Below are 21992 nucleotides of genomic sequence, written 5' to 3'. Positions count from 1 at the left end.
AGATTTCCATACTATGGCTTACCCGTTAGTTATTTTTCGAATTCCGAAACGTTATGAACACCTATGTTTAATTTCATTTTGAAAAATTGGTGTAGTATCACTCCAGTGGCTTCTGTGGCAAACATTTCACTTTCTTATTCAAACAACGTCATTTAACCTTACTTAATCTATATACATCGTAAAAATATATTTCAAGTGCCAGTAATGATAACCTTTTCGCTATAAATTTACAAGGGAATAGCCTTTCCGAAATTTAGCCATATGCAAGAAAATACAGTAAAACTTCATTAGGGAATTCCTCATTACAACATTTTTGTTTAGCATGGCGTAAATTCGAAGTCCCGATTCACAGCATATTAAATCTATATAAAAATACCTCACTTATCGCATCACAGATTTTCACTATTACCATTTAGTGCAATCACATTTTTCCTAGCCCTGAAAATGTTCTCTGTCATCCCTTGTGTAAGGAACAGATTTCCAACACAGATTAGATCCCTCGCCACAGGAGGCCGCTCAGAGAAAGTTGCGCAAAAATGAAAATGTCCTTGGATTCCTGAACTTTACAGGATAAATTACACCTTCGGGAAGGAAGCCATTAGCCTCAGGAAAGTTCAGTTTTGCTCTCGGATTTTCATTTATGTTGCTGAATAACCTAGAAAGCTGTTTGTGCTTGTGTTTCACATTCCTTTCAGAAGTTTATTCCATGTTGAGTCATACAGTGAAAGGTAGCGAACATTTGTCACGCGAGAGCCTACGTATGGATGAGGAACACAATCGTGTTAAGTTGACTAGCATGGTAATATTATTGTGTAGCCCAGTTATGGATACTGAAAAGGTTGTGATATTCGCTTGCTAATGAAGACAAAATAAAAATCCAGGAAGAGGACAAGCATCCATATCTTTCAACAATGGCGCTTATGTTGAAACTCGTACCATCGAGTTTCAGCTCGAGTCAATCGAAGTGTTGTCACATTCGATATGACACTCAAATTATTCCTCTCGCACATGGCCAAGTTTAACCTCCAAATAATTCATGGTCGAAGAGTGTGACCAGAAAACAATGTTTAATAACCTACTGGTCCAAAATATACGACTTCAGCTGACATTTGTTTTAGAAAGTGTATGATCTGCAAATAATGCGCTCATACTTTCATGGACCCCACTGCAATTTGTTGTCTGGTGTTTTATACACCTTATACACCGCTGTTATTTAATATGCCCCAGTGAAAAAGCTTTTCGTATTTGTTCTCTTGTCTTTTTCATGCCTTTTTTTATACTCTCATCTTTAGAAACAGAAGTAGCCAATCTCTTTCACTGTACCCGTACATCCAAGACGTAAAATGTACTCGCATCGAAAAAAAAAAAGCTTTTCTCTGTTGGATAGTTCTGATTGGTGTATTCAATAGTATGTTTTCTCGTTCAACTCGTTCTCTTTCCTTGTCCTCTGCAGAAACGTCCAAATGAGATTGTACTGAATAATCTTACCTCTGAAATCGGCCTTCCTTTCTGTGCCGTATTTTTAAAAATAATGTTATTGACTTTAGTCCCAATAACTGCTTTTGCAGTTTTCGGAGACGCCGATGTACCACAATTTATTCCCACAGGAGTTCTTTTACGTGCCAGTAAATCTACTGCCAGGAGGCTGACATTTTTTAACACCTTTCAAATACCACCGGACTAAGCTGGGATCGAAGCTGCCAAGTTGAGGTCAGAAGGCCAGCGCCTCAACCGTCTGAGCCACTCCCGCTGTATTTTGAGATGTATCACATTCTTACTTAATTTCAGTACACAACATTAAATTAATTAATTGTTTACTTCAGCCTTTATTTCTAACTACTGTCGGCCAGGTTATTTATGCATGTATTACAGGAACATGTCTTTCATTTTCAAATTGTGTTTACAGAATAACAGTCAACGAGTATTACTAATCGACTCTGACATTCCCTTCGAGTTCTAATGTTGGCAAAAGAGCTCACTAGTGCACATAGCACAATAACTATGCCAAAGATGATCATTCGCATTCATTGTAGTTGCTGGAGTCCATAAATATGTATTGATAATAGAAATAACGCACGCTTAATCACTCGTAATAATGGATGCATCAGTGATAGGGTTCTCGCTGTAACCGAAGGATATACACAGTTTAGTACAGGAATTTTTAAGGGACATAAAGAAACCTGTTGTTACAGCGGAGTTCTCGCCATATGCCGTACTCGCTATAGCGGGCTTCTACTGTACTTACTTCTATTCCTTTCTTTACACTACTTCTGCAGTTCGACACAAACAGTTTTATGTCATCCCTACTTGATTTCCAGATTCCTGTACCCTTATCACTGCTCCCTAGACCACACCGATTCCCTGAATGTACCTCCCTACAACCCTCCTGAACAAGGGACGTCACGGTCCTGAGGTTTGGTTTTTCACTTATACCATTAGGTGTTGTAGCTTCTAGTATATTCAGTATCTGTATTCACAAAATTTAAGGGAAATTTGAAGGAAATATCAGAACTCTGATGTGAACAGAGAGATGATTTGAAAAAGGTAAGGTGAAAAATTAATATTTTTTTCTTTTACTTTCCAGATCCATATCTACATGAACTTGTGGAGTTAACCTTGAATGTTGAAGGTCAGAGGTTAACTAAAGCTCAGCAGGACTCTCTTGAAATGAAACTTGCTCTGCTTCTCAGAGATGATGCAATAATTCATGTACGAGATCTTCGTGTGGAAGATCACACAGGACGAGCTGTTTTCATATTTTATGTTGAGCACAAAACAAGCCACAATATATTACCTGGGCCTGCAGTAGTATCTCGGCTAAAGGAGAAACTCACTCAGGATTCAGGACTCCTTGAGCTATCTGTTGCTAATATACAGACTGCTGTCTGTCAAAATAACTGCTCAGGTAGGTTACCTCAGCAATGTGAGATGTACCAAAATGGCAAGTTGTGATTCACCAGGTGTTGTAATGAAATGATGTTGTAATGAACTCATGAGAACTGAGCTATTATTTCCTTTAAACTGAAATTCCATAATACTGAATTTTAATTGAAATTGTTATCAACCATATTTTCGTTGCTCTGAATTCCAAAATCTGTGATATCGGCAAACTGTTCTCATTTTCATACAGTAGGTTCACAGGTTCCATCCTTGTACTCTGCTGTTCTTCAAACTGCTGTTCATCATTCTACTTTACTTTGGTGGGACTTCGTGTATTTCCATCTTAAAGAAAAAAAGAAAAAAAACTATATATATATATGCCATTCAAGACAAGAATCTGCTCTTTTTCATTATTCTTTCCTTTCTTGATCACTGCTGATGTCTTAAGTCTCTTCAATATTCATCATCATCATCATCATCATCGTCAATTTCCCTCGTCCAGGTCCCGCGGAGTTGGGATGTTTATGGCACCTTTCTGTCTTTCTCTATCCTACCACCATTGTTACTCCTTAGCTGTTTACCAATCCACGTTTCTTCTAATTATACCTTTTTTGATAGTTTTCAACCACCTTTATCTGGTTCTCCCTCGTGCCCTCCTATCTCCATCATCCACTTCAGTATTTTTCTTTCTTCCATCCTCTTAACATGTCCAAACCATGTAAGTTTATTTTCCTCCATTCTGTCATAAAGCTTTTCCACTCCACTCCAATTTCTTTTTTCACGTTGTCATTTATTACTCTTCCTTGTCTTTCCTATCATACTTCTTAAAAATTTCATTCACTGGCCTGTATTTTATTCTCCTGTCTTTTTGTCAGTGTCCAGGTCTCCGCTGCATATGTCTGTCTTTCACTATAATAAGTGAATACAGCTATTGTTGACAATGTCAAGAAATTGACCGTTATAATCGAAACCGACTTTCAACCTATTAGGTCGTGTTACGTACATTTAGTACGTGTTGAAGAGATGTTAAGTACAGAACAAAAATGGCCAAGCAGACACCAGTGGGATCCGAACCCACAACCTCCCAATTTCACGTCGGTAGTTGTGGGTTCGGATTCCACTGGTGTCTGGTTGGCCATTTTTGTTCTGTACGTAACATCTCTTCAACACGTACTAAATGTACGTAATACGACCTAATAGGTTGAAAGTCTGTTTTGATTATAATTCGGTCGTGAAAATTCAATATTAATTGACCATTATATTTGAAATTTAGGTAAGGCTTTTCAGTACTTACATGTGCAAATCATAGTTGATCCAGAATTGGGAAAGGGACAGAATAAATTCAGTGTAATGCCTCCAGTTTCAGTTGGTAAACTGTAATGGTGATCAATCCGCCCGTCTATCTGTCGTTGCTTACCAGTCATGTAAGATATTGACAGATTGATTTCTATCAAAGTGGTCCATCTTTTACTCTTGCTTTCCAAATTATTATTATTATTATTATTATTATTATTATTATTATTATTATTATTATTATTATTATTATTATTATTATTATTATTATTATTATTATTATTATTAAGCATATGGAATTTACATAATGGACAAGTATAGACAATATTATACAAAAGAAAAACCTGCAAAGAATACATGGTACTAAGTAGGGAACAATTACACATGGATATCTAAATTATTTATCCACTGCACTAGGGATACTGAGACATCAGCAAAGTCTTTCCGGTCTCCACCATAAGCACGCAGAGAGTATTCATCCATTATATGATGCATGGTCTGGACCAAAGCACCACAATCACATGCTGGAGAGTCCCTGAAGCCCCACTGGTGAAGGGAGAATGCAGATGTTCCACAATTAATGCGAAACCTGTTTAGTGATGACCACGTTCTTCTTGGCAAACTGAAACCAACTCGGGCGTGGTTTGGATTAAAGAGGCTTGGCCACTCCGGAGCTGTACGAAACCATTGCTCTTTCCATTCCTCTTTTAAATTGAAACCAGCATCCATTAGATTCTTAGCTGTTTTCATTGGTGGCTTACGGGATTTCAGCCTTTGTCTCCAGAGATCTGCAGCATCCCTGTGGATGGGTAGAGTTGGATTGGGCATGATCTTATCATATTCTTGAACAAGGGCTCTTGAACGTCGCAGGCTTGGTGGAGCAATGTGGGACAGGACTGGCAGCCAGTGCGTTGCAGTAGGCTTCAGAGTACCAGAGATGATACGCATGGTGGTGTTAAGTTGTACATCGACTTTCTTCATGTGGCAACTGTTAAGCCATACTGAAGAGCAGTATTCAGCTGCAGAATACACGAGGCCAAGCGCAGTACGTCATAATGTGTCCACTGAAGCACCCCATGAAGTTCCACACAATTTAAATAGAATATTATTACGTGATCTCAACTTAGATCCGAGGTTTTCAAGATGCTTTCTATAAGATAGGGTTCGGTCAAGCGTTACCCCGAGATACTTTGGATTAGGATTGTGCTTTAGCACTGAGCCATTGAAGCATACTTGGAGTTTTGTATTAGCCAACTTGTTGTGGAGATGGAAGCAAGCAGATTCTGTCTTATTCATGCTGGGTTGTAGTCTCCAGTTTCGGAAGTAAGAGCTAAGTGTTTTCCAAATTGAAATGACATAATGACTTCAGCTCTCAGGTTTAATTGACAGCAATTGTGTGCTGTTTTGATGGGGTAGAGTAATATTCATTTAGAAGGCTTTTATACTTCTATCTTTTTATTCACATAGCATACAGTGAAATGGACTAACAAGGAACCCTCACAAGTGCGAAGTCGTGTACAGCTAATGGTATTGAATGCATTTGAAGCCCCATCTATCGTCTACCCTGCATATACAGTATTGGCTGCTAATGGCAAGAGGAGGTGGAACTGTAGATATCCAAAAGTGAACAGAGTGTGAGGCTATGAGACGCAGTTAAAAGGGCACATTCGACACGTATATCACAACAGTGCTATACTGCTAGTAGTATTGATATAACCTCGTGCAATGGCAACAATAAACAAAGCAAACATTGCGTTATATCTACAGCAACAGTTGCAGGCATTGACATTCCGTCAGAAAGGAATGCAAGACATTTTGCAAAGTGAGAAGGAAGTGGCAGATGACATATTAGCATTTTTGCAAGATGAGTCAGTGGAATATGTAGTGTCGTATGCTCTTGACTATATGAACACTGCACAAGTGGATTTCACTGATGACAATAGAGTGAAAATGATAGAAATAGATGTCCAGGCATGTAGTTCATCATCCATGTCAGAGCCACAGCTCCCGGCTCCAGTGAACCGCAGTAAAATACAATCATTGTCCAGCAAGCTGGTACAAGATATAATTATGTACATGAATGACCACCCACAACTTATAATTTTAAGTCCGCAGCAATATGACTGTGTGGTGCATAAGAAAAACTGTGGTACTTCAAGGGAGGACAAGGTGAACCTGTTAAAAAGATTCTAAACAAAGCGGCAACTTGACTATGCACAGCAAACTGCAGAATCTGCTCGAGCATTTGTAGGTGAAGTAAACAAACTTATCCCATCTTTTAGTGCAGAATTTGTTTTTAATCAGGATTTGATGAAGAAATGTATACGAAAGGCACCCTGGCAGTTAGTGGTACCAAGAGAATTGTAGCACGAGCAACGAACATCATTGCCTTAATGCAATTGTATACAATTGTGTGTACTGTTAGTCTGGATGGCAAATTGGCTGGGATGTTATTAATTGTGCTGCAAGAAGATGGAGATTACATGTAAAAAAAAAAATTAAAACAAAATTGGAGATTGTCTGCCTCCAACGATTCTATCATGTGCATGTGTCAGGGACCTAGCAAGGGCAGTAGCGAATTTTTACGTTACAGCAAGCAAGAGTGGAAAAATGGACTTACCAGAACTACAGCTATGGTATGAATACTGTTTTTGGCCAAGAGCTGGTGAATATAACTTAATGTTGCTTGAATCCTGGTCTGCCTATAAGAATCATACTATGTTAGAAAAAATCATCCCTCCTGGAAAGTGTGTGACATTGCTGTTTGTACCACCTGGAACTACGGGACGAATTCATTCTCTGGATGCCTGTTTTCTTTGTGTATACATAATATACTAACACATATCTGCAGTTACACCATAAAGGATAGCCAGTTTCACAATAAACTGCATGACCGACTGGTTCACACTCGGTTGCATGCCATCACTTTCCATCAGTTCTCATCACCATGTTATATCAGTATGATTATCTGTGCATTCTGTAAGATTGGATACCTAGCTCGTCGTTCTGAACGATTTATAACTCCCAAGGCATTCACCTTTGATCTGCCTGGCAGTAACTTATGTGATCATTGTTGTGCATCATTTTTCATTCGGTGCTCATGGTGCAAGTCAAAGGTTTGTTTTGAACATTTTATGGATCAACAAATTATAAACAAATTAATTTGCTTGCAATACATTTTATGGATGTCGATGAAATCCATTTTGTGAAGTGTAACACGTATATTCCATTGAAGGTTGATCTCTATACCGCCCGGACACTCATTTGCTGTTGCCTTACTATACATATGGTGCATCATTAGCAGCAAATATTATTTCCTGTCTCAGTTACTACAGCAGTTTCAAATGCCCCTTACTAGACATCGCACCTATGACCTCATACTCTTGAGGGTTCCTTGTAAGTGTTTTATAATATTGGGCCTTGATCTTACACAAATAGCGCATCTGAGCAACTCTATAGAAATTTCATGTTAATTGAATTGTTACTGTTTCAGTGTGTCCATTTTATAATTTCTTCTTTACATTTTTTTTTTTAAATTGTAAAAATGGTAATGATGGTCTCTGATTGCTGAACAGGCCATGGAGTTTGTGAACAAGCGACACGTCAGTGCCTCTGTGAGGCATTCTGGATGCAGAACCTGATTACCAAGCATTTAGGTAATGGAGACTCCAACTGTGGTGAGTACCTAGCCTGATAATAAGAGTTTAGCTAATTAATTTCTAGAGTGTTGTCATTAATGGTAAGGAGGATAGGAACATACACAAGGATGAACACAATGACAGTGGGGATTGGAAGAAACAGAAAGGAGAGATAAGGATAGACATGAAATCATACAAGCTAAAAGAAAACAAATTATCACTACAGGTGGTAGAAAACAAGAAGCCCTGGACAGAGTAATTGCCAAGATTGACCCCCGTCTCCCCCTCAGTAATTGTAGACCTTTCCCCATTGCACTTCTGTGAATATGGGAAACAAATATGACCTTGTACAAGGCAGAGAATAAATAAATCTAGAAGAACTGAAACTGAAGAGGCCCATCAGCTAGGATTCCTGCTGTTGCACATTGCACAGTATACCTAGTAGCTAGACATACTATGTATCCACCCCTGTCCTTGAGCAACATAAGGACAGAACATCAGAAATAAAGTATAAAATTAATATTATTAATTAAGGGTATGGCTTTCAGTACATTCAAGACATAAAAATTACCATTTTAATTTTTGATATAATCAGTTGCTTGGGGTGTTGCCAAGCGAAAGTCTTTTGGGTCCCTTGTGTAGGCATCCAGGACAGACTCTTGAGTGGTATCATGCAGTTTGTCTATTAGTCTCACATTCACACTGTATATGAGGAATTCCTTTTCCACTTATACAGTAAGTCCCAACAAAGTGCTTTGTCTGTATGCAGTTTAGAGTTGATCAGACTCCTTGAGGTAGATCAAATCCAGGGACACATTCAGTGATGCAAGGCACATCATGAAGCTCTAGAGATGAGAATGTTTCCCAGTCACATGACCATTGCTTGTTTAGGTCAAAATTATTGCCAATAAGATACTTACAATAAATTGAAATTATTAAGGGTCCACCTATTCAATACAATGACATTTATTAGTGTGAATCGATCACATGTCGTTTACATAAGGTACTAGTTTCGGCACTTATATCGTGCCATCATCAGCCATAGAGTCAAATTAGGCAGTCACAAACAATTAAAAAAATTTAAAACACATTATAACACCTGCATTGATGAATATTAAATAAAATTATGGTACAAGCCACTGAACAGGGGTGTTCTTGATAGTTCCAATGATATAATGCATGGAGCAGTTCAGTTGAGTGTCGGCCTTATTCATGCAAGGATTGTTTAACCACACTGGTGCACAATATTCAGCTGAATGAATGAATGTATGTAATTTAAGTGGTAGGTTAAGAAGAGAAAACTTCAAGAAAAATGTAAATCTCACAGAAATACTTTCCAGTCAAAGACTGTGTACCTAAATAAAATGTTCATCCTGGCACCAGCAAAAAAAAAAAAGAGGGATTGGAGAGTAGAAGAGCTTTGCAAATGCAGGTCATTTATTTTCAGTTGACTCGGTGCCATATTTTATCCAATCCTAATAAGTTTGTATGACTTCCTTGTCACATAGAAGTATAGAAACTTTGCATTAATTGTGTTTTGAAGTAGTACCAAGAGGCAAAATGGGATTCGGGAGATATTTTGGACTATCAATCAGCTATTTAAGACAAAATTTCATGTTTGTAGTTCTGTATTGAATCAGGTATATGCTCTGGGAAATTCACTAAATTTGTATTGCCCATCATCATATTATTTTCTCATATCTAATGCTGCCAGTTTGAGGGAATTACAGTTCCTTTCCACCTCCCTATCACCTTTCATCGTTCTTCTTTTGTAATTCTGTTCCATTCTGGGTTCGTTCTTATACCGGTCTTCAAGTCTGTCCATCTTGCTATGGGTGGATTTCACTGATGACTATATGGGTGAAAATGATAGAAATAGATGTCTCTTCCTCAAACTGAGACTCCATCATGCGTTTTTGTATCCTTTCCTCTTCTGTACTCCTTAAATGTCCAAGCCATCTTAGTCTATTCTTCTTAGTTCTATCATTCAATGATTCTACTCCAATTTCCTTCCAAGCATTTTCATTTCTCACTCTGTCTTTTCTTACCTTTCATATCACACTTCTTAGGGAATTTTACTTCCCCCTCTCCTTGTCAGTGCCCTGGTTTCCACTGCATATGTCACAATGGGTGTATGGTACATCTTGTACATCATTGCCTTACACTTCCTTGGTACCTCTTTCTTCTAAACTAGATTCTGTACATTATGGTAGAATGCATATGCTTATTGCATCCTTTTGTTATTCTCTGTATCCAGCCTTACATTTTCCATTAGTTTGCTTCTTATAAATTTTAAGCTGTCCACTATTTCAAGGTTCTCAACTCCTTTCCCTTTTCCTACTCTTGTCACCTTTTGTTATCACAATCGTCTTGTTCTTCTCCACACTTAATTTCATACTGTATTTCACAAATTTATGATTGATTAATACAACTTCCCCCATGAAAAGGCTGCCACAAGGATAAAGTATGTCAACTATACAGTGTTTTGTCTTCTAAGTTATTGGTGAGTTTGCTGGTGTGCCAGATAGAAATAACCATCACAGGAGTCAGGAATAAATTTGGAATGTGGCATGATGTATGGTTCTTCAAATGTTATATAGATGATTGCAGAGTATGTCCAGTTGTTCTTGTACTTCCTTAGTATATGTTATGCACATTACAATATAATCAGAAAATAGCATTCATCTCTTTCATCTCTCTTTCACCAAATGCTAACTTTGACTCCTTCACAATTTCATTCAATTATAAATAATATTGGTGAGAGTACTCATCCCTGTCTTAGCCCAGTACCATTCCTAAACCATTCCCTCCTATCCATTTGGTTTTGGACATAGCTAAAACATTTGCCATACGTTGCATGTGAAATTTCCATTGTTTGCTTGCCAACTCCCTTTCTTAGCATTGTTTCCCATATCTTTTCTCCGCATACACTCTCATGTTAACTATATCGAGAAATGTCATCACTCCTAATGTTTTTCCATCAACTGTCTCACTCTAAAGATGGGGTCCATTGGTGAGCTGCCATTTCGAAAGTCAAATTGTTCCTTGTCTGTCCTTCCACTTTTCCTTTCTATTATCCTTTCCATTATATTTACAGCTTGTGTTGCAAGTGTGATTCTTTGACAGTTATTGCATACTTTCTCATTCCTCCTTCTGAAGAACTTGTGTGGTTATTCCCTTTCCCAACACCGGATCCCGTGAGATCTCCAAAGTTAAGCAACATTGGGCGTGGTCAAGATTTGGATGGGTTGCCACGCGCTGTTGGTGGAGGGTAAGGGAATGGAGGAGCGGAAAGGAACTGGCCACTCTACCGCACGTAAACTCCGGCTCAGGCACATCTCTGCGGAGGTTCGGACCTGCCTTCGGGTAGAATACACACCTCACCCTTCTGGTTCCATTCTAAACAGCCATTGTAGACCAACAGGTCCAACTGCCGTTATCGTCTCCACGCTTACTTCATCTGTCCCTGCTGCTTTTCCTGTTTTCAGTCTTTTGACTGCTAGTTCCACTTCTAACATTGTTAATGTCACCCTCTTCTTTTAAGTCCATACCCTGTACTGCCAGCATCTTTTCTGTCTCTCTTCTGGATGTGTTAATAACTCTCCACCCTCCTCTTTCACCAGCTTGGTTTATACTCTCTTTCTTTCCTCCTACTTCTTGTAAGTCCATACAGCATCTTTCATCCCCATTAATAGGGCTTATCCTCTCCCATCTCTTGTGTGAGTCGCTACTTTTGTCAGCTACCACCTTTTCATGTCACCTTTTACTTCCCAGATATCTCCTTTTGTTTCCTTCTGTTTTGTTTATATTTCATTTTTATCATGCTTTCTTCTTTTCTCCCATCACTTCCTTCATCTTCTCATTCCACCATGATGTGTCTTTTTCTTTCACTCTTGCACATGTTCTGTCACAGATCTGTTCCTCTGCCACACTTTTCAATTCTGTGACCGGAATGTTATGTTTCAGGATCTCCTAAAAATACTCCTGTAATTTTTTATCTTTTAATTTGCATACTTTTATTTTGACATGATGTCTTAGGGGTGGGAGTCGTCTGAAAATTTTTGCATGACATGATGCAACGCAATGCGATGCAACATGGTGCCAGTCTGTTGGGGGGGGGTGCATACCTGTATGAAGTTCTTCACCTCTTGTCTTCTGCTCCAATATAGTGTGTACACCTTCATTTCCTTTTCTTCCTTTCCCCTTCACTTTATTCAGCCCCATCATTCTTTCTTTCTCCTTAAAATCAATGATCTCTTCAGCTTTCCCCTTCAGAGTCTTCACATTGATAACCCTCACCTTCACGGTGCTGGTTACTGGTCACACAATTTTCACAATTCCCCCTGCATCTTTAGAAATGCATGTTGCCTCTAGGGTATACCCTAACCTTCTCTGAGGCTGGTTTCGTTATACCATTATAACTGTAGGCTATTATTACAATGGGGTTGCCTCTCTAGAACTTCTGCCACCGGTTCTTTACATGAAGAACAGACAGCTTCTGCAGCCATTCCACTGGGGAACAAATGCCATAGCTAATGGGTTGCCCCTTATGCCATCTCTGTGTACCGAAGCCCATCTTTTCTGCTTTAGATGCTGTTGAAGTCTTCATTCATTACCCCAAGCTGGGACCCATACTATTTAGTGCTTGCCAGGTCATTATGCCCTGGGACTTGCATAGGTAGGAGTGCCACTCCCTGAGATAGGGCTGCCTCTGAAGAGATTGTATTACTCAAAATAAAAATTTACTCTCCATTAGGTGGGTTTTAAAAGCCACCTAAATCCTTATCATCAATCAAAATATTTAGTATTTTCTCACTGAAGATTATTTGAGAACCACTATAACTACACACTGACAGACCTTTTATGAGTCTCTGGACATAAGTCTTGCAATATTGTTACAGTGCACTGGAGAAATGGGCATTGGAAAGTGCTGGTGTGAACTGACATAATCTTGCAATGTATAGTGCTAAAACAGTGAATTGAGTAGGTGTACAGTTCACTATGCTCTATCAAGCAGCGGCATTTATAACAAAGCCAGTGTATGTAACTTATTACTTGCTTTAATCCTTCCTTAGGGGGTGTTCTCTCAAACCTCAATGGGGTGGGGGTTGAATTTTATTTTAGTGAAGTGTAGCTGAATCTCAGCTGGCCAAACATTAGAAGGGAATCTTCTCGGTCCTGCAGTCTAGGGTATGGAATAGAAGCTGTGGTCTAGAAAACCAGGAATAACAGCTGAGAATATTTGTCACATTGACTCTTTGTCACTTCGTAATCTGCAGGCCTCATACTGAGAATTGGTCACTTGGTAAAAAGCCTGTCAGGCTGTCTGCCATAGGGTTTGATTTTGTAAGAGAATCTTAACTAATAATAGAATTCATTATAAATAAAAGTAGCATTATTAAGCCCTTGTGCTATTGAAAGAGAGTGAATCAATGTACTGTTAGATTATTTTGTAAACATGAGCATTTTAAAATTATGTCCACACATTTAAATAGAAACAAAATTCATGAAAGTATTTGTCTTAATTATTTCTGTTTCCTCACCCAATTTTGGGACATTTATATGTCTCAAAAAGGTTTCTTGGGACACCATGACAAACGATACTGTTCTAGGATGCACCAGAATATGAAATTATGTGGAAAGACAAAATATCAAGGGCTGATAAAATTGGTCTAATATGTTATACTGTATATTATAATGTTATGTACCTACTTGGTCTTGGCTTTCAGCCGATTATAGGAGTCATAAATGGAAGAGCTTTTTTCTTTTGTATCAGTAGTAATTTTATGTAATCTTTCTTCTTTACTATTAAATTGTGTATTTCGGATCCTCATGTTCATTTTCTGTGCAAACCTTGTTAATGGCAGGACTTCTTACATATTTGATTGTTGAATACTTTTTTAAAAAGTTTAATTAATTGAGGGTTTCTTTTCTTTCAAAGATTGGAGCATTCTGTATGTGGTAATAGTGTTGTTTGTGGGAGTGGTGACATTAGTGGGAGGTGGCTGGGGAGTGGTGTGTCTTTGTCAACGAGCTTGCACACGTCGACCTAGGAAGAGACAGAAGTATGCCTTACTCGGAGATGATGGAGAAGATGATGCAATGATCCCAAGATGTAAGTTTGAGTCTTATTGTTATAAAATAGAAACACGTAAAGTATTTAGGTTATCTTCTGTGAGGATGATTTTTAAGTTTTCGAATAGTCAATAATAAGAGTGTGAGTGAGTGAGTGAGTGAGGATGTTGAAGAAAAGTAAAGAATGAAGTTTTGAAGGATAGGGAGTTTGCAGTTCAGGCTGTCCTATAGTTCGCTATTCATAAGATAGAACATGGCAGATATGATGCGAAAGTAAAACAGCCAAGTGCATTGCCAAGCCAAATCGGCTGATTTAAGATCTGTTGTTTCCATGCTATGGTCCACAATGTGAATATATTTTAATCTGTGTATTGTTTCAATTAATAAATGCTTATCACTAAAAGCTAACTAAATATACAGAAATACTAAATTATATAAGCTGAGTTCATTTGTTCTAGTGTATTCAATAAATACACACAGGATATAAGAAGTGCTTACCATAGCATTAGGCAGATAGGCTGACTGTCTGATCACATTTCCAATTGTGATTAGTATGTAAAATATGTGAGAGAAGTGTCATTGCTTTGCTGTGCTGGATTCTCCCAAGGCAGCTAATAATTCTGAGAGTATATCATCAATTCTAGGTGCCTTGTTCCTAGTTAGGTCCCTCACTACAATTTCTTATCCCATAATTGACTCTCTCATCATCAGTATTAGCAGCCAGTCTGTTTCCAGAACACTTTGATCTGTTTCTTTCTTTTGATAACAGTAGTTCAATGTATTCCTGCCATCTCCCCCCCCCTAGATGTAGTTTCCTATCTGAGTTTGTCATTCTTACACTTACTTTCCCTGTCTCCAAAATTTTTTTTGAGCCAAACAATTTTTCAGTATCTTTATAGTAGTCTTTCGGCCATTCATCCTTATTCCTTAGCCTCTTTGCACTTTCTGCCTACTTCAGTTTTAGTTCCATATGAAGCATTTCTTGTATGTATATTTATTCCTACTCATTGTCAAGAAAGTTTTGAAAAATGAATTGACCTGTACTTGGACTGACTATATGTCCTCTTTTATTGGGCAAAGAATGTCCAGCCTGGTTTTGGGAAATTTTTGCCAATGTTCTCCTTTTTTGCATTAAACATTTGACAAAAAGTTGTTGAAAGTAATTCTTCGTTGAAGTACTCTTGGTACTGAAAGAAAGATATAGTAATGCTGTAATGTGTCACTGTGAAAGCAAATAAGTATTGGTGAATATAACTTAACTATTCTACATACAGTAGCTTAATCACTGAGCGAGTTGGCCGTGCAGTTAGGAGCGCACAGCTGTGAGTTTGCATTTGGGAGATAGTGGATTCGAACCCCCACTGTCAGCAGTCCTGAAGATGGTTTCCCTTGGTTTCCCATTTTCACACCAGGCAAATGCTGGGGCTGTACCTTAAGGCCACGGCCGCTTCCTTCCTACTCCTAGCCCGTTCCTATCCCATTGTCACCATAAGACCTATCTGTGTCAGTGCGACGTAAAGCCAATTGAAAAAATAATATGTAGCTTAATCGAAACTGAAATAAACTGCCGTATGTATTGTGCAATATATCCAAGTTGGTACACTTGACATCCTAACCCTGACAGACAAAACCGAAGAACTGATAGAGTTCATGAAAAGGACTTAGCCATCCTTGGACTTAGTGAAACAAAATGAAGAGGGGAAAGAAAATTGAAGGAAGGGTATAGGCTCTTTCAGAGAGGAGGACAAGATGCAGTGAATGGAGTAGGAATGATCATTAGAAATGATGTCCTCGAATATGTGGAGGAGGTGAAGATCATAGAAAGGATACAGTGTAAGATAGGAACATGAGATTTGTTCCAAGTATATGCTCCACAAATTGGAAATAAAGAAGAGAATACAGAACAATTCCTTAAGGAAGTGGAGAAGTACATAGAAGACAAGGAGGTAATTATAATGGTAGATATGAATGCACAAGTGGGAAGAGAAGAGATTCTGGGGCCATATGGATATGGCAAAAAGAATCAAGAAAGGGATATGTTAATGTACTTCTGTCAGAAGAACCAACTAATAATGAGAAACATATTGTTTAGGAAGAAAAATAGCCAAAAGATTACCGGGTATGGATGGGGAGACAGAAGAATGAAAATGTTGATTGAGTATATATTAGTGGAAAAATGGCATCGGAAAGATCTTATCGATGGTACAGCTATGCCTGAGGAAGCCTCTGCTGGTGACCATAGAGCAGTGATGGCAAAATTGAAAGTAGGCAAGGTCACAAAAAAAAAAAAAAAAAAAAAAAAAAGAAGCAAGAAAGATTAGGGTCTGGAGAATGAAGGAAAATGAGGTACAGGAAGAGTTCAGGAAAGAATTACAAAAACTAATACCAAGGAGAGATATTAGTCATGTTGGGCAGGAATGGAATAATTTTAAGAGTGCATTTGTAAGGTGTGCAGCAAAAACATGAGGCAGAACATCAGGAAAGGAAGCGAGAAAGAGAGAGCATGACGGAATGATAGAGTGAAAGATAAAGTAAAGAAAAAGAAGAAAACTTGGAAAGAATGGAAAACACAAAAGACTGAAGAGAATAGAACCAGATACATGGAAGCGAAAAGAGTTTGAAAAAAAGTAGTAGCCGAAGAAAAGTTGGGAAACATTCCCAGGAAGTAAAGGAAGATTTTAAACTGGGGGGGGGGGATTTTTTTTTTTTTTTTTTTTTTTTTTTTTTTTTTTGAGTTATAAGAAACTGTACAAATGAAACGGTGGACATAGGATTTGAGAAGAATAAAGGAGGAGTAATACTGACAAAACCAGAAGAGATAATGAACAGATGGAAAGAAAATTTCAGTAAACTGCTGAACATGAGAAGCCAGACATGTGGAGAAGTAACAGAGAAGGAATCAGACATTACAATGACGGGTGGAATAGGCGATTAAAAAGATGAAGATGGGAAAAGCTGTGGGAATGGATGAAGTAGCCATTGAAATGATCAAGGCTGCAGGACCAGCGGGACTCCAGTGGACTTATAAAATATTGAAGTGTGTGGAGAGAGAGAAAAGTGCCTGAGGTTTGGGAAAAAGGGGTTGTAATACCAATATTCAAGAAGGGGGGTAAAAAGATGTGCGTTAACCGTCAAGGAATCACCATACTCTCCCATGTTACCAAGATAATGGAAAGGATATTGGAAGGAATAATTCAAGAAAAGGTGGAAAGTCAGTTACAGGAGGAACAATTTGGGTTCAGAAGTGGAAGATCAACAATAGAACTCATTTTCATTCTGAGACAGATCATTGAAAAGAGCTGAGAATATGGGAAGAATATAGTAGACTTTGAAAAGCCAGATTTTTTATTTATTTAGTATATAATACCACATGACAACCTTCAGAAATTACAAAAGAACAATAACTTAAATACTAGTATAACTAACCAAAGTAACTAATGAAGAAAAATGAGGAAATTGTTACAAGAAACATTGCACCTAGAAGTAAAAAAGATATATATATATATATAACACTATTAGATATTCAATCAATGTCTAAAGGCAATGCCTTGTCAATTCAACCATTGTCTTCTGTCTTCAGCTAGTTGTTTCATCTCACAGTAGGAACTACATCCAACGTTTTGCTTCAATACTTGAAGGAATTGCTTCCTAGATCAACCTCTTCCCTTCTTTCCTAAGATCTTTCCTTTTAGTAGATTGGTTAGAAAGGTATTATGACGCACTGTCTGTCCAATGAATTTAGCTGTTCTTCTATGTATTGTTATCATCATCAGCTGTTTCTTCTCCTGTATTTCTTGCAGGATACTTTTGTTGGTTCTTTTTTTAGTCCAACTGACTTTTAGCATACGCCTCCAGGCCCACATCTCAAATGCTTCAAGCTGTTTTCTATCGTGTTCTTGGATTGTCCAAGATTCACATCCATATAAGAGTATGCTCCACACAAATGTCATCACAAAACTTTTCCTAATCTAGATTAACTATATTTTGGCTAATATATACACAGCAACGGAAGATATGAATAACTTCTCATTACTGTCAACATTTATATCACTACAGACTGGATTATAGAAGGAGATCTAGATATTGTATCCATTGCACTGCTTCAGGCATTGCTGAATGAAAGTCTTCCGCGCTTCCAGGCAAGGCACGAAGTGGACAATCTAGCACAATGTGTTTTATTGTTTGCTGGACTTCTCCACAGTCACAGAAAGGGGAAGTTGACCATCCCCAACTGTATAGAGTAGCAGCAGTTCTTTCCACTCCACATCTTAAACGGTTTAAACTACACCAGGTACGGTGGGGCAGATATAATTTTCTTTTTTACAATTTGCTTTACGTCGCGCTGACACAGATGGGTCTTATGGCGACGATGGGACAGGAAAGGCCTGGGAGTGGAAAGGAAGCAGCCGTGGCCTTAATTAAGGTACAACCCCAGCAGGGGTAAATTGAATCCTGCAGGTTTTAGGGAAGAATTATCAATTTTGACTATATCACAAGGTGGAGATGATGTCCATTCTGTTAACCAGCTGACATTGGGGTTGCAGTAGCTAGTTTTTAACTCCACAGCAGTCTTCAAGGCAGGTTGACGACACTTAAGGCATGTGATTCTTTGTTGTCCAACATTCTCGCGAATAGGGAGTGCATCATTCAACAGCATCCTAGACCAGGACGTAGGAGTAGGTTATTACGGCTTTTTAGTTTAAGGGCTGTATTTTGAAGATGGCTTCTGTATGTTAAAGACCTGTCTAATGTTATTTCCAAGTATTTTGGAGTGGCATTAAATTGTAGTTCCGGGTGTCTGATAACCTTTGGTTGATGGTTTGCTTGCATATTACTCAAGTGAAATGTGAATGACAATGTTTTCTGAGGATTAGGCCAAAGACTCCATCTTTGAAGGTAATTATCGAACAGTTTGAGGTTCTGGGTCAAAACTTCTTCAGCATTGGTGAATGTGGCTTGTTTTACTATGAGACAGATATGGTCCACATATATAAACTTGTGGGACACTGTATCATGAAGGTCAGAAACGTAGGAGAAAGAACTGATCCTTGTGGCAGGCCATTGTTCAGTTTGTGGAATTTGGTTCTTTTGTGCTGTGGGTAAACTTGAAAGTAACCATGTTGCCAATTAGTGTGATAACATTTTTACAAGGAACAACTTTAATCAGTTTAAGTAGCAGTCCATCTCTTCAAACTGTATCATAAGCAGCTGTGAGGTCTAAGAAGACGGAGACATATTTTAACTCCTTCTCGAGACCAACCTCTAGGTATGTGGTTAGGGATAGAACTTGATCACTGCAGTTACAGTTTGGATGGAATCATGCTTGCTCAACTGGAAGTAATGACTCAATTGCTGGCGCTGTTCTGTTCAGGATCAGCCTTTCCAATAGTTTCAGTGTGACACAGAGCAGAGCATTTGGACAGTAACTTTGCCGAAGCATTGGATCTTTGAAAGGTTTTAGCAAACCAATGATTTTTGCTTCCTTCCAAATTGATGGAAGCTTTCCTGACTGTAGTACTGAACTGAAAAATTCAGCAAACCATTGTTTCATAGCTGGACCACAATTCTTAAATAGCTCCATCTAGACCTGCAGCTTTGCCATTTCAGAGTGATTTTAATCCTTCTTCGATGTCTTATATTGTGAACAATTGTGAATAGATGGCGTGGGGCTGTGCATCACGTTTTGCTTGGATGAGCTCAGCTTTAACCCTTCTGGTGAACTTTTTATCCCTTGTCGATCCAGCTGTAGAAACTAGATGGTTTGTTATTACTTCTGCATTAATAGAAGAATGCCACTTTGGCGGTATGGATATGCAGTCTAGTTTTCAGATAAGAGACCAAGTTTGGGAAAACCTGGCACACAGGGGCATTGACAAGAAACTAATAACAATGATAAAAGTAGGGTTACTATACATCCCAGATTAGCCAGGACAGTATCGGTTTTGGAAGCACTGTCCCGATATCCCACCCAGTTCTTAGTTTTGTTCCGGTTTTTATAGAAACTGCTGCTCGAAAATAATTCACTTTGTTTCATTCTTTGTATTAGTATTGTGGTGTTGACTTGTTTTCATAACACTTCCACCTTTAACACTGACTAGCTAAAATCTGTAAGATTAACTATTGTTCCACGTGCACTACTAATGATCAAGAAGGCAGTGATTCTGTATGCCATATATGTCGTTTAGCTATGGGAAAACATAATCAATGTAATGATACAAGTATCTCACTTCTTGGCTATGGTTTTATCTGTTTGGTAAATGTTGTCTTTCTCTTGTGCTAGTGTTTATACTTTCTTTCCAAAATGCTGAAACAGAGTTATAAGTTTACAGACAAGCTTCAGAAAGAATATCTGTTTTTGAAAAAACTGTTGCAATCAAGAAAACAGATTTATGTGTTCACACTGTGGCAGTGTTTTTTCTGTGGCCCATGGAGGTCAATCTGATATCATAGACCATGTGTGGAGTGTGAAGCACAAATCTGCTGTATCAAAAGCATCTAATTCGAATATCACCTTGTATTTCAAGAACACGGACCCTCAGAACAAGGAACTTGCAATGGCTGCTAAAAAAGCAACTTTTGCTTACCACACAGCCTCTCATGATTTCAGCTTCAAATCAGCTGACTATAGTTCAAAACTCATTTTTCAACTGTTTGATGCAAAATTTACTTTTGCATGTACAAAATTTGAATCAGTGATATGTGGAGTTTTAGTTTGTTAATCAGTTGACAAAGTCAAAGAAGATTTAAAAGAAGCCACTTTTGTAACCACGTCCATTGATGCCTCTAATATGCAGGAAATAAAAAGGTTACCATTCTTAACTGAAATATTTCTTACCATCACAAAGAGTGAAAGTAAAACTTTTAGCCTTCTCATCAAATCCAAGGGAAACATTAGAGATATTAGCAACTTCTTAGTTTCTGTCATCAAGAATTATGAACTTGAGCAGAAGGTTATAGGTTTCTTTGCAGATAACAGCGACACAAACTTTGGGGGAGTGAAAAGGAGAGGTGGAAAAAATGTGTACCATCAGCTGAATAATTAATTTGACAGAAAACGTTTGGGTATTGACTGTGCTGCACATATAGTGCACAGTTGTCTTCGAACAGCAGTGGATGTTCTTGCTATAGATGTTGAAGTTCTTGTGGTGAAAAAATTCAAGTATTTCAATATACAGTGCCTGTCGCGGAGTTAAAATCTTTTTGTGATTTTGTGGATGCGGAATAAACTCTTCCAACCTGGAAATACAGTACAAGGTTTCTTTCCCTTTTTCCTGTCTTAGAAAGGATCATCCAGATGTTCCAAGGACTTAAATCTTACTTCTGCTCACAAGAACAACGCCCAACAGTAATTTAGAAGTTCTTCGAAAATGAATGTGCAGAAATGTACTTGCTGTTTTTTTGGACAGCTGCATTTATTTAATCAGGCAATTCTCACATTGGAGAAAGACTAACATCACTGCAACAGAAGTAGCCTGCAAAGGCAAAGCAAAGCCTAGCGTACAGCAAAGAGAACGACTTCATACCAGAAGAGCTAAAGCTCTTTTTAGAGAACTCGAAGAAAATGGATGTATAAATGCTGATATCTTCAAAGAAGAAATTATTGCAATTTATTCAAGATGTACTGAGTATATTGTATTGTGGGAAGGAAACTTTCACGAAGTGGAATAATCCTCCTGGGGATAAACCAAACTTAAATTAAATGGTCTGAAGTTGATAAAACAGAAAACTAATTAATACTAAAGTGGGATTGTCAGAGTGTAAAAAAAAAAAATAATAATAATAATAATAAATAAAAATTTAAAAAACATTGACAACTTGTTTGATGATGTATCTTGGATTAAGAAATTCATTAAACAGCAAGATAGACAGGTTTTGGGCTACTTTTAAAGCCAGAAACTAAATTAATTAAACATCCAACTATGCCTGTGGAATTGAGGATCTGGTAAAAAAATCTACATCAAGAAAAATAAATGAATTTTCATCAATTTTTAAATATCCAAGTAACATGACTTAGTTACAAAGTTTGTTTATCCGCAAATAATGGAGCATCATCAGTCAGTAGTCTAGTTGAAAATGGGAAGGAAACTTCCCAAAACCAATACTAGG

The 21992-nt window shown here is 38.0% G+C and overlaps 1 protein-coding gene across 2 annotated transcripts in view; it reads left to right on the top strand.

Moving 5' to 3' along the window:
• LOC136857652 (dyslexia-associated protein KIAA0319-like protein) overlaps nt 1-21992 on the top strand; it is a 221070-nt gene that overhangs the window by 135855 nt on the left and 63223 nt on the right. For both annotated transcript variants that reach the window (XM_067136474.2, XM_068225261.1), the window contains exons 15-17: nt 2585-2905; nt 7749-7850; nt 13753-13926. In XM_067136474.2, the coding sequence (XP_066992575.2) occupies nt 2585-2905; nt 7749-7850; nt 13753-13926 (597 nt within the window). The remainder of the gene's footprint in view (nt 1-2584; nt 2906-7748; nt 7851-13752; nt 13927-21992) is intronic.

This window comes from Anabrus simplex, chromosome 1 (genome assembly GCF_040414725.1).
Source record: "Anabrus simplex isolate iqAnaSimp1 chromosome 1, ASM4041472v1, whole genome shotgun sequence".
Taxonomy (NCBI): domain Eukaryota; kingdom Metazoa; phylum Arthropoda; class Insecta; order Orthoptera; family Tettigoniidae; genus Anabrus; species Anabrus simplex.
The sequence above is the reverse complement of the archived record's forward strand: the minus strand, read 5'-3'. Positions and strand labels throughout refer to the sequence as shown.